This window comes from Budorcas taxicolor, chromosome 2 (assembly GCF_023091745.1).
Source record: "Budorcas taxicolor isolate Tak-1 chromosome 2, Takin1.1, whole genome shotgun sequence".
Classification (NCBI taxonomy): domain Eukaryota; kingdom Metazoa; phylum Chordata; class Mammalia; order Artiodactyla; family Bovidae; genus Budorcas; species Budorcas taxicolor.
The window spans coordinates 172,122,870-172,132,529 of NC_068911.1; the positions used below are offsets into that span (position 1 = coordinate 172,122,870).

The following is a 9,660-nucleotide window of genomic DNA, read 5'->3' on the forward strand; positions in this document are numbered from 1 at the left end:
ATAATCATGATGGTGTGATCACTCATCTAGAGCCAGACATGCTGGAATGTGAAGTCAAGTGGGCCTTAGAAAGCATCACTACGAACAAAGCTAGTGGAGGTGATGGAATTCCAGTTGAGCTGTTTCAAATCCTGAAAGATGATGCTGTGAAAGTGCTGCACTCAATATGCCAGCAAATTTGGAAAACTCAGCAGTGGCCACAGGACTGGAAAAGGTCAGTTTTCATTCCAATCCCAAAGAAAGGCAACACCAAAGAATGCTCAAACTACAGCACAGTTGCACTCATCTCACATGCTAGTAAAGTAATGCTCAAAATTCTCCAAGCCAGGCTTCAGCAATACGTGAACCATGAACTCCCTGATGTTCAAGCTGGCTTTTGAAAAGGCAGAGGAACCAGAGATCAAATTGCCAACATCCACTGGATCATGGAAAAAGCAAGAGAGTTCCAGAAAAACATCTATTTCTGCTTTCTTGACTATGCCAAAGCCTTTGACTGTGTGGATCACAATAAACTGTGGAAAATTCTGAAAGAGATGGGAATACCAGACCACCTGACCTGCCTCTTGAGAAATCTGTATGCAGGTCAGGAAGCAACAGTTAGAACTGGACATGGAACAACAGACTGGTTCCAAATAGGAAAAGGTGTACATCAAGGCTGTATATTGTCACCCTGCTTATTTAACTTCTATGCAGAGTACATCATGAGAAACGCTGGACTGGAAGAAACACAAGCTGGAATCCAGATTGCTGGGAGAAATATCAATAACCTCAGCTATGCAGATGACACCACCGTTATGGCAGAAAGTGAAGAGGAGCTAAAAAGCCTCTTGATGAAAGTGAAAGAGGAGAGCAAAAAAGTTGGCTTAAAGCTCAACATTCAGAAAACGAAGATCATGGCATCCGGTCCCATCACTTCACGGCAAATAGATGGGGAAACAGTGGAAACAGTATCAGACTTTATTTTTGGGGGGCTCCAAAATCACCGCAGATGGTGACTGCAGCCATGAAATTAAAAGACGCTTACTCCTTGGAAGAAAAGTTATGACCAACCTAGACAGCATATTCAAAAGCAGAGACTTACTTTGCTGACTATGGTCCGTCTAGTCAAGGCTATGGTTTTTTCTGTGGTCATGTATGGATGTGAGAGTTGGACTGTGAAGAAGGCTGAGCGCTGAAGAATTGATGCTTTTGAACTGTGGTGTTGGAGAAGACTCTTGAGAGTCCCTTGGACTGCAAGCAGATCCAACCAGTCCATTCTGAAGGAGATCAACCCTGGGATTTCTTTGGAAGGAATGATGCTAAAGCTAAAACTCCAGTACTTTGGCCACCTCATGGGAAGAGTTGATTCATTGGAAAAGACTCATGCTGGGAAGGATTGGGGGCAGTAGGAGAAAGGGACGACCGAGGATGAGATGGCTGGATGGCATCACGGACTCGATGGAAAGGAGTCTGAGTGAACTCCGGGAGATGGTGATGGACAGGGAGGCCTGGCGTGCTGCGATTCATGGGGTCGCAAAGAGTCGGACACGACTGGGCGACTGAACTGAACTGAACTGACCCAATTGTAACTTTTCACAAAGCTCCCCTAGCTTGGCTATGCTCCCCCACCCGCCGGCTACGGAAACCCTCCAGGCCCGCCCCTCCCCGCCCCGCCTCGCCCCTCCCCGCCCCGCCTCGCCCCTCCCCGCCCCGCCTCGCCCCTCCCCGCCCCGCCTCGCCCCTCCCCGCCCCGCCTCGCCCCTCCCCGCCCCGCCTCGCCCCTCCCCGCCCCGCCCCGCCCCGCCCCGCCCCGCCTCGCCCCTCCCCGCCCCGCCTCGCCCCTCCCCGCCCCGCCTCGCCCCTCCCCGGCCCCCCTCGCCCCTCCCCGGCCCCCCTCTCCCCTCCCCGCCTCCGCCTCTACGGCCTTTTGCAGCTGCGCAATACTCTGCCCAATTGAAAATGTCTCACTGCCAAAAGGGCCTAAATGCCTGAGGCTGCCGGAAGAGGCGGGGTTTATGGTCGTCTGTTATTATGTATTGACGCGGCAGGCCAAATGTCGGCGGAAGTGCTTGTTGTTTCCGGAAGTGGGCAAGGAAAGCTTGAGATGGCGGCTGCGACTCTTACCGAGAAGGTACGTGCCGGTGGTTCTACCCAGGGTTCTTAGTTGGGGAGGGTTCTGAGGGCAGCGGGGGCGAGAAGTGGAGGAAGTGCTTGTGTGCCGGGTCAGGAAGGCGCAGAGAATGTGGGGCCAGGATCGGCGATGAGCGCCTGGCCCGGCCCGCGGGGACTCACCTGGGCTGACCGGGAGAAGCCTAACCGGCCCTTACTCAGCCTCTCCTCCGCCATATAGGTGCCGGTGGGTGGAGCAGAGGAGCAGCAGCCTCCCGCAGGAGCGGAGGAGCTGGCCGCCCAGAAGCGCGAACAGAGACTGCGCAAATTCCGGGAGCTGCACCTGAAGCGGGTGAGTTGTCCCGGAGGCCACCTGACACTTGTCACCTGGCCAGGCCCGTGCACATTTGTGGAGGGAAGAGGAAGGCGCACCTGTGCGTGTGACAGGTCGGCAGAGCTGGATGAAAGTTCTGTCCCGGTGGTTCTCAACCTGGCAGCGCATTGGAGTCACTTTTGGAAACGGACATACTTTTTCCAAACCTTTTTTCGAGTTTGGGGGGGTGGGGGTCTCTTACTAACAGCCCCTCTGCAGTATGACCCCAGTAAGCTCTTCCAAACAGAGGGAACACATGCAAAGGAAAGGAATTCATATCAGGGATAAGAGTCCAGCAAACAGCTGGCTGCAGTTGGAGCCAAGAAACAAAAAAGCAGCTCGACTGCTTCAACTCAAAGGGTCCTGACTGATAGCTTGGCCATGGGTTCACAAAATCTTCACCCACACTCAGACTACCACAGTGACAAGAGCACAGGGATATAAACCACAGAAATGACCACACAGCACCGTCTTCTGCTAAGACCAGTGGTAAATACAGCGCTAGCCTCACTCCCTTACTCCTGCCTCCTGTATAAAAACTTACCTGTTCATGAAAACAATCAGAGTATGCCCTGACTTTCTGACCCTGCCTAAGCCAGAGCTTCCTGCAGTCTCCTGATACAGACTCAAATGCTATAGGTAGCTCATCCTAACACCTTTTCACTGAAATGTCTCCAGTTCCCCGTAGTTTGCTGTTTCCTTCAGTATAGCACATTCAGCTTTGACCACACGTGTGTTCTTGGTGTCTGGATGGCAGGAATGACAGGTTGAGAGAAGTCCGTTTCTTTACCCAGAAGAATTTGATCTAGAATCAAACACACTTACATATTTACTTGGTGTAAAGAACATGGGGTTGGATACTAAGAGACACATCCTCCTGGACTAACTGCCTCCAGCCTGTGACCCAACAAACATCTAACTTAAGTTGTGCCTGAGATAGTCTACTTGTTTTGGTTTATGCAGTTAAATTTAATTTAAAACAGACTCTTCATACAGTAATTTAAATGGAGAGTGCCTTTCATTTGCCATAATGTAAACTGCTAAAATACCTAAAGAGCAGGAGTACTTGGGAAAGGTTAGAGATACTATGATAGGTATTAAAGCACAAGCCTCAAATTGATGCTTCTTCCTTGAATTAGTCAGGATTAAAAGGGAATTGAAAGTAGAATATTTTTTTCATAATGTGAGACATTAACCCCCAGACATCTGGAATAGCACACCAGTACAGCTCAACACATTTCTTGACTATATACAAATGTAAGACCTTGCTTAAAATCCTTTGATGGTTCTCGGCCTTCCTTAAAGTGGGAAAAATTTGTTTGGATTTATTTTTGTGTTTCAGCCAGCAACCTTTTTGTGTTTATGGTTTTAGAATGAAGCTCGTAAATTAAATCACCAGGAAGTTGTTGAAGAAGATAAAAGACTTAAGTTACCTGCGAATTGGGAAGCCAAAAAAGCTCGTTTGGAATGGGAACTACAGGAAGAAGAAAAGAAAAAGGTTAGGAACTGCTCTGCTATCTTCATAAGTGGTCTGTTCTATTGTATTGAGATAGTAAAAAAAAAAAAGCTCTTTATCAGCTTCAACACTTTGGGCAAGTAATTTAATCTCCCTGTGATTGTGTTTTCTCATCTGTAAAATGGGATCTGTAATAATTACTTGAGTTAATTATGAATTAAATGAGTCAAGGCATTTGGAACATTTAAGAGAGGGTCTGACACTGGATAAATGTTGAGTATTATTTTTTAGATTGATGTACTCACTTCTTATTATACAACAGCAGATAACCAAATTTCTCCTTCACATCGTAATGGTTATTTTAAATGTATTGCTTTATATTCACTTAAAATAGTTCAAATGATTGCTTGTATCATAAGGGCAAGCATTAGCTTTTTTCTGCTTCATTTTAGGAATGTGCAGCGAGAGGGGAAGACTATGAGAAAGTGAAGTTGCTAGAAATCAGTGCAGAAGATGCAGAAAGATGGGAGAGAAAAAAGAGGAGGAAAAACCCCGACCTGGGATTTTCAGGTAAGACTGAACTTTATTGAATAGGCCTCTGAGCTAAGCATGCCTTCAGTGTTCCTGGTTTTAAGAAAGGATATGCCCCTTCGTGGAATATTCTGTAATAGACTTATACTCCTAAGAAAAATACAAATATATCATATATGGCAGAAGTGAAAAAGGCTCTACTTGAATCAGCTGGGTTCCTTTATTCAGTGCTAAAATTAAAGCTTGTTTGGTCCGGATCTTCAGGATACAGGCTATGCTGATAATTTTGATTCTTCTCTGAATAGTAATGATCAAATAAGGTAATATATCATTTCCAATTTTCATTTTATTTTTAGATTATGCTGCTGCCCAGCTTCGCCAGTATCATCGGCTGACCAAACAGATCAGACCAGACATGGAAACATATGAGAGACTGAGAGAAAAGCAGTAAGTTGACAGGATTAATGCAAGTCCTGTTTTCATCCTGAAGTGATACTGATGTATTAAAACTCGTGTGTACACATAAACATATATACATAAACACACGCTGTAGTGCTTAGCTATGGATTATCAGGAGCTGGGGGTTTTTTGGTGTTGCTGTTTTTTGGCTGTGCGGGGTCTTTGTTGCATGTGGGCTTTCTCTGGTTACAGCAAGTGGGAGCTCCTCTCCACTGAAGCTCCTCTGCATTGCGGTGCGTGGGCTTCTCACTGTGGTGGCTTCCCTTGTGGATCACAGGCTCTAGGTGCACAGGCTTCATTAGCTGCAACACTCAGGCTTAGTAGTGGCAGCACATGGGCCCTAGAGCATCTGGGCTTGAGTAGTTACGGGGCACGGGGTTAGCTGCACCGTGGCATGTGGACTCTCCCTGGACCAGGGATCACACCTGTGTCCCCTGCGTTGGCAGGTAGATTTTTAACCGCTGGAACACCAGAGAAATGCTCAACAACTGTACAAGGATAGTTTCAGGTCTTGGTGATGCTGTTTACTTACTGCTCGTCCACAGCAGTTACGCTGACCACATGATTATCTTTCTAGCTGGGCATTCTGCAGCTGGGTGTTGAGAGATCATCGTCGTTACTCATATTTTGGGACATAGAATGCTTTAGTGCCAGGATAGGTGAACTGCTGTAAAGGACCAGAGAGTGAATATTTTAGGCTTATAGGCTACCTGGGCTCTGTCACAGCTACTCCACTCTGCCCTTGTGATGTTAAAGCACCCATAGAGTAGTCATTGGAGAAGGAAATGGCAGCCCACTCCAGTGTTCTTGCTGGAGAATCCCAGGGACGGCGGAGCCTGGTGGCTGCCGTCTGTGGGGTCGCACAGAGTCGGACACGACTGAAGTGACTTAGCAGCAGCGGCAGAGTAGTCATAGATAGATGGGTGGGCTGTGTCCCAGTAAAACTGTTTCTGTAAACAAGAGGCTGTAATTTGCTGGCCTGCTATAGTGGAAAGAGAACCTGAGGCTGGAAGCAAGTCCTTTAACCTCTGACCCTTGGCTCTTTCATCTGTAGAATGAAGGTGTTGAACTAGGTGATTTCTTAACTTTCATCCTTTACAATTCTGTATTCTCTTTTCTCTTGTTTTTTTAAAAAAAGATGAGCTAGGATCCCACAGTGAAGACACTTATGTCTGTTATCTCTTTTCATGAATGGTAGTTTCGTTTGAAAATACGGAGCACTTGCAGTGTTACTCCAAGTCCATGTTGCTGTCTTTTCAGTGGAGAAGAGTTTTTCCCCACGTCCAACAGTCTTCTTCATGGGACACATGTGCCTTCCACAGAGGAAATCGACAGGATGGTCCTAGACCTCGAGAAACAGTGAGTACACCATACAGCAGCCATTTCATTAAATGTTTTGTGACAAAATGGACATAACGTGCTTAGAATGAATTAAGATAGATGTTCTACTCGCTCATTTCTGACCTTGCATCTCTAGTGGTTTTGGGGACAGAGAGCAAGTGTGAATTGAATCCATTTGATTTGGAATGAAGATGTAAAATATTGATGGAATTGAGTTATTATAATTGAAAATTATAAATAAAATTATTCTCTTTAAAGAACTTATTCTTACTTCTACTTTAACAGCCATGGCACTCTTTGATTTAAAGAAGTATAAGTGTTCTAGTAAACTTACCTAAGTATATTTGTGCTTCTTAATACTGATAGGGTCGTTTTTCCTGATATTGATCAGGCAGAGCAAAATGAATTTAATTTATAGGAGCTCATACACTTCAGTATTAAGATTAGTGTCTAGTATATACTGTATACTCTTCATATTAGCTGTGGTTATTAATATGATAATTATATTTATTATAATTAATAATATAATTAGTTATAGTCATTTCCTTTACTTCATGTATCCGGTTCCTGGCAGTGTATCATTGTTCTTATAGAAGCATTCTGAAGATTTGTTTGTATTTACTGAATTTCATGGTTCATACCCAGGGATATGCTATTAATTGGCAGTTTCAACTTCATCTTGATGAAAACTGGGCGCTAGTTTTTAAGTGTACTGATTTTTTTTTTTTGCCATGTTTTATTAATACTAAAAAGGAAAGCAGTTTTGAAATTTTTCTTCTTCTCCCAGAATTGAGAAACGAGACAAATACAGCCGGAGACGCCCTTATAATGATGATGCAGATATTGACTACATTAATGAAAGGAATGCTAAATTCAACAAGAAGGCAGAAAGATTCTACGGGAAATACACAGCTGAAATTAAGCAGAATTTGGAGAGAGGAACAGCCGTCTAATCCCATCAGGAACTGTTTGGAAGCTTGAGAATAGAGTGAAAATTTCTGCTAGCAAATTGAAGTTCTCTTCAGAGTTATACTGTAAACTAGAACTCTGTTTGTGCCCTCCCACCCAGCATTTAAAAATAAATGTTTTTTCTTAAATGTATACTTCATATATATTTCCACATTTTTTGTGCTTGGATATAAGATATATTTCTTGTAATGTACTTGTTTTGTAAAAATTGACTTTGTATAAATTCTGTTATTTTTCTATGTATCTTAAATGTGTATGACTTGAATCTTTGAAGCATTTTGGGTTTAAGGAATGCTGGTAGCGTATGTAAATGCAGTCCTTGTTACTTTGAGTATTTCAATGAATTTGATAAAATCTAGAACTGGACTCGGGAACCATGTGGGGTTGTGGACTCCATAGCTAAGGATGGTGATGAGGAGACAACAGTGGCTGCTGGAGGGCAGGAGCAGGCTGTCTCCATAGAGGGCTGCTTAGGACCAAGTTCAGGAAGTAGAATTGTCCTCCCGTAAACAGTGAGCAGGTGTAGTTCCCTTTTGAAAAGGAGCTATCCTGTGGAAGAGAATCCCTACCAAGCATTGTATCATTTAAAACAGGTATATGGGGACTTCCCTGGTGGTCCAGTGGTTGAGAGGCCGCCTTCCTGGGTTTAATCCCTTCTTGGGGAACTAAGATCCCACATTCTCAATTGCTTTGGTCATGTCCAACTCAGACCCTATGGACTAGCCTGTGAGTCTCCTATGTCCATGGGATTTTCCAGGTGAAAACACTGGAGTGGGTTGCCATTTCCTTTTCCAAGATCCCACATGCCATGGGGCAACTAAGCCCATGCCCTGCAGCTGGAGAGACCCACACGCCTCAGCAAAGACTCAGCACAGCCGATAAATAAAATGAATATTTGTATTTATACATTTATATTTACGCAAATATACATACACGTGCTTCCATTGCAAACATGGTCAAAATAATCCAATGAGTCCTATAATCAGTGCCTGTCTTTAATAATTACCAACTTACGCCAATATTTGTTTCATCTTCATTTCTATCCACTTTCTATAACTCATGTTATTTTGAAGCAAATACTAAATGTATAATTTTATCTATAAATATTTCACTATGTATCTGAAAGATAAGACTACAATGCTATTATCACAATAATAGTCCTATTTTAATAAAACTAAAGAGTGAAAGATTGGTATAATTTTTTCAATGTGTTGATAATGCTAAGTATCTAATTAGGACATTCCAAATTAAAAACCTGAAACTCAAGAAAATTTCACAAAAACTTCAGCTTTAGTATTTATAATTAATAACCACTGATGATTATTCCCTTTTAAAATTTATGTAGTACTTTCTGTGTCTGCTCTTATTTTATCTTCTAGCATTTAATCTGTGCAGTTAGGTCTGACCACAGCCTTGATGCTACCTCTGAAAATATATCTTTTTCTTAATAAGTATATTTTTTATTGAAGTATAGTTGACATAATGTTTCAGATGCACAGCAAGATGATTGAGTTATACACATTTTTTTGAAATTATTTTCCAGTATAGGTATTCAAATCAGTTGCTCAGTTGTGTCTGACTTTGCAACCCCATGAATTGCAGCATGCCAGGCCTCCCTGTCTATCACCAACTCCCGGAATTCACTCAGACTCATGTCCATCGAGTCCGTGATGCCATCCAGCCATCTCATCCTCTTTTGCCCGCTTCTCCTCCCGCCAATCCCTCTCAGCATCAGAGTCTTTTCCAATGAGTCAACTCTTCACATGAGGTGGCCAAAGGACTGGAGTTTCAGCTCCAGCATCAGTCCTTCCAAAGAACACCCAGGACTGATCTCCTTTAGAATGGACTGGTTGGATCTCCTTGCAGTCCAAGGGACTCTCAAGTCTTCTCCAACACCACAGTTCAAAAGCATCAATTCTTCGGCGCACAACTTTCTTCACAGTCCAACTTTCACATCCGTGCATGACCACTGGAAAAATTTTGGATTTTTGAGCCCCCCAAAATAAGTCTGACACTGTTTCCCCATCTATTTCCCATGAAGTGATGGGACAAGATGCCATGATCTTAGCTTTCAGAATGTTGAGTTTTAAGCCAGCTTTTTCACTCTTCTCTTTCACTTTCATCAAGAGGCTTTTTAGTTCCTCTTCACTTTCTGCCATAAGGGTGGTGGCATCTGCATATCTGAGGTTATTGATATTTCTCCCGGCAATCTTGATTTCAGCTTGTGCTTCTTCCAGCCCAGTGTTTCTCATGATGTACTCTGCATATAAGTTAAATAAGCAGGGTGACAATATACAGCCTTGACATACTCCTTTTCCTATTTGGAATCAGTCTGTTGTTCCCTGTCCAGTTCTAATTGTTGCTTCCTGACCTGCATATAGGTTTCTCAAGAGGCAGGTCAGGTGGTCTGGTATTCCCATCTCTTTCAGAATTTTCCACAGTG

The 9,660-nt window shown here is 43.6% G+C and overlaps 1 protein-coding gene across 1 annotated transcript; it reads left to right on the top strand.

Moving 5' to 3' along the window:
* Positions 1-2,002: 2,002 nt before the first annotated feature.
* On the top strand, positions 2,003-7,349 carry SYF2 (SYF2 pre-mRNA splicing factor). Its single transcript, XM_052664027.1, has 7 exons — positions 2,003-2,110; positions 2,330-2,440; positions 3,834-3,959; positions 4,370-4,487; positions 4,805-4,895; positions 6,168-6,266; positions 7,036-7,349. Exons 1-7 carry the CDS (start codon positions 2,033-2,035, stop codon positions 7,199-7,201), a joined length of 789 nt encoding a protein of 262 aa, XP_052519987.1. The 5' UTR covers positions 2,003-2,032; the 3' UTR covers positions 7,202-7,349.
* The last annotated feature ends 2,311 nt before the right edge of the window (positions 7,350-9,660 follow it).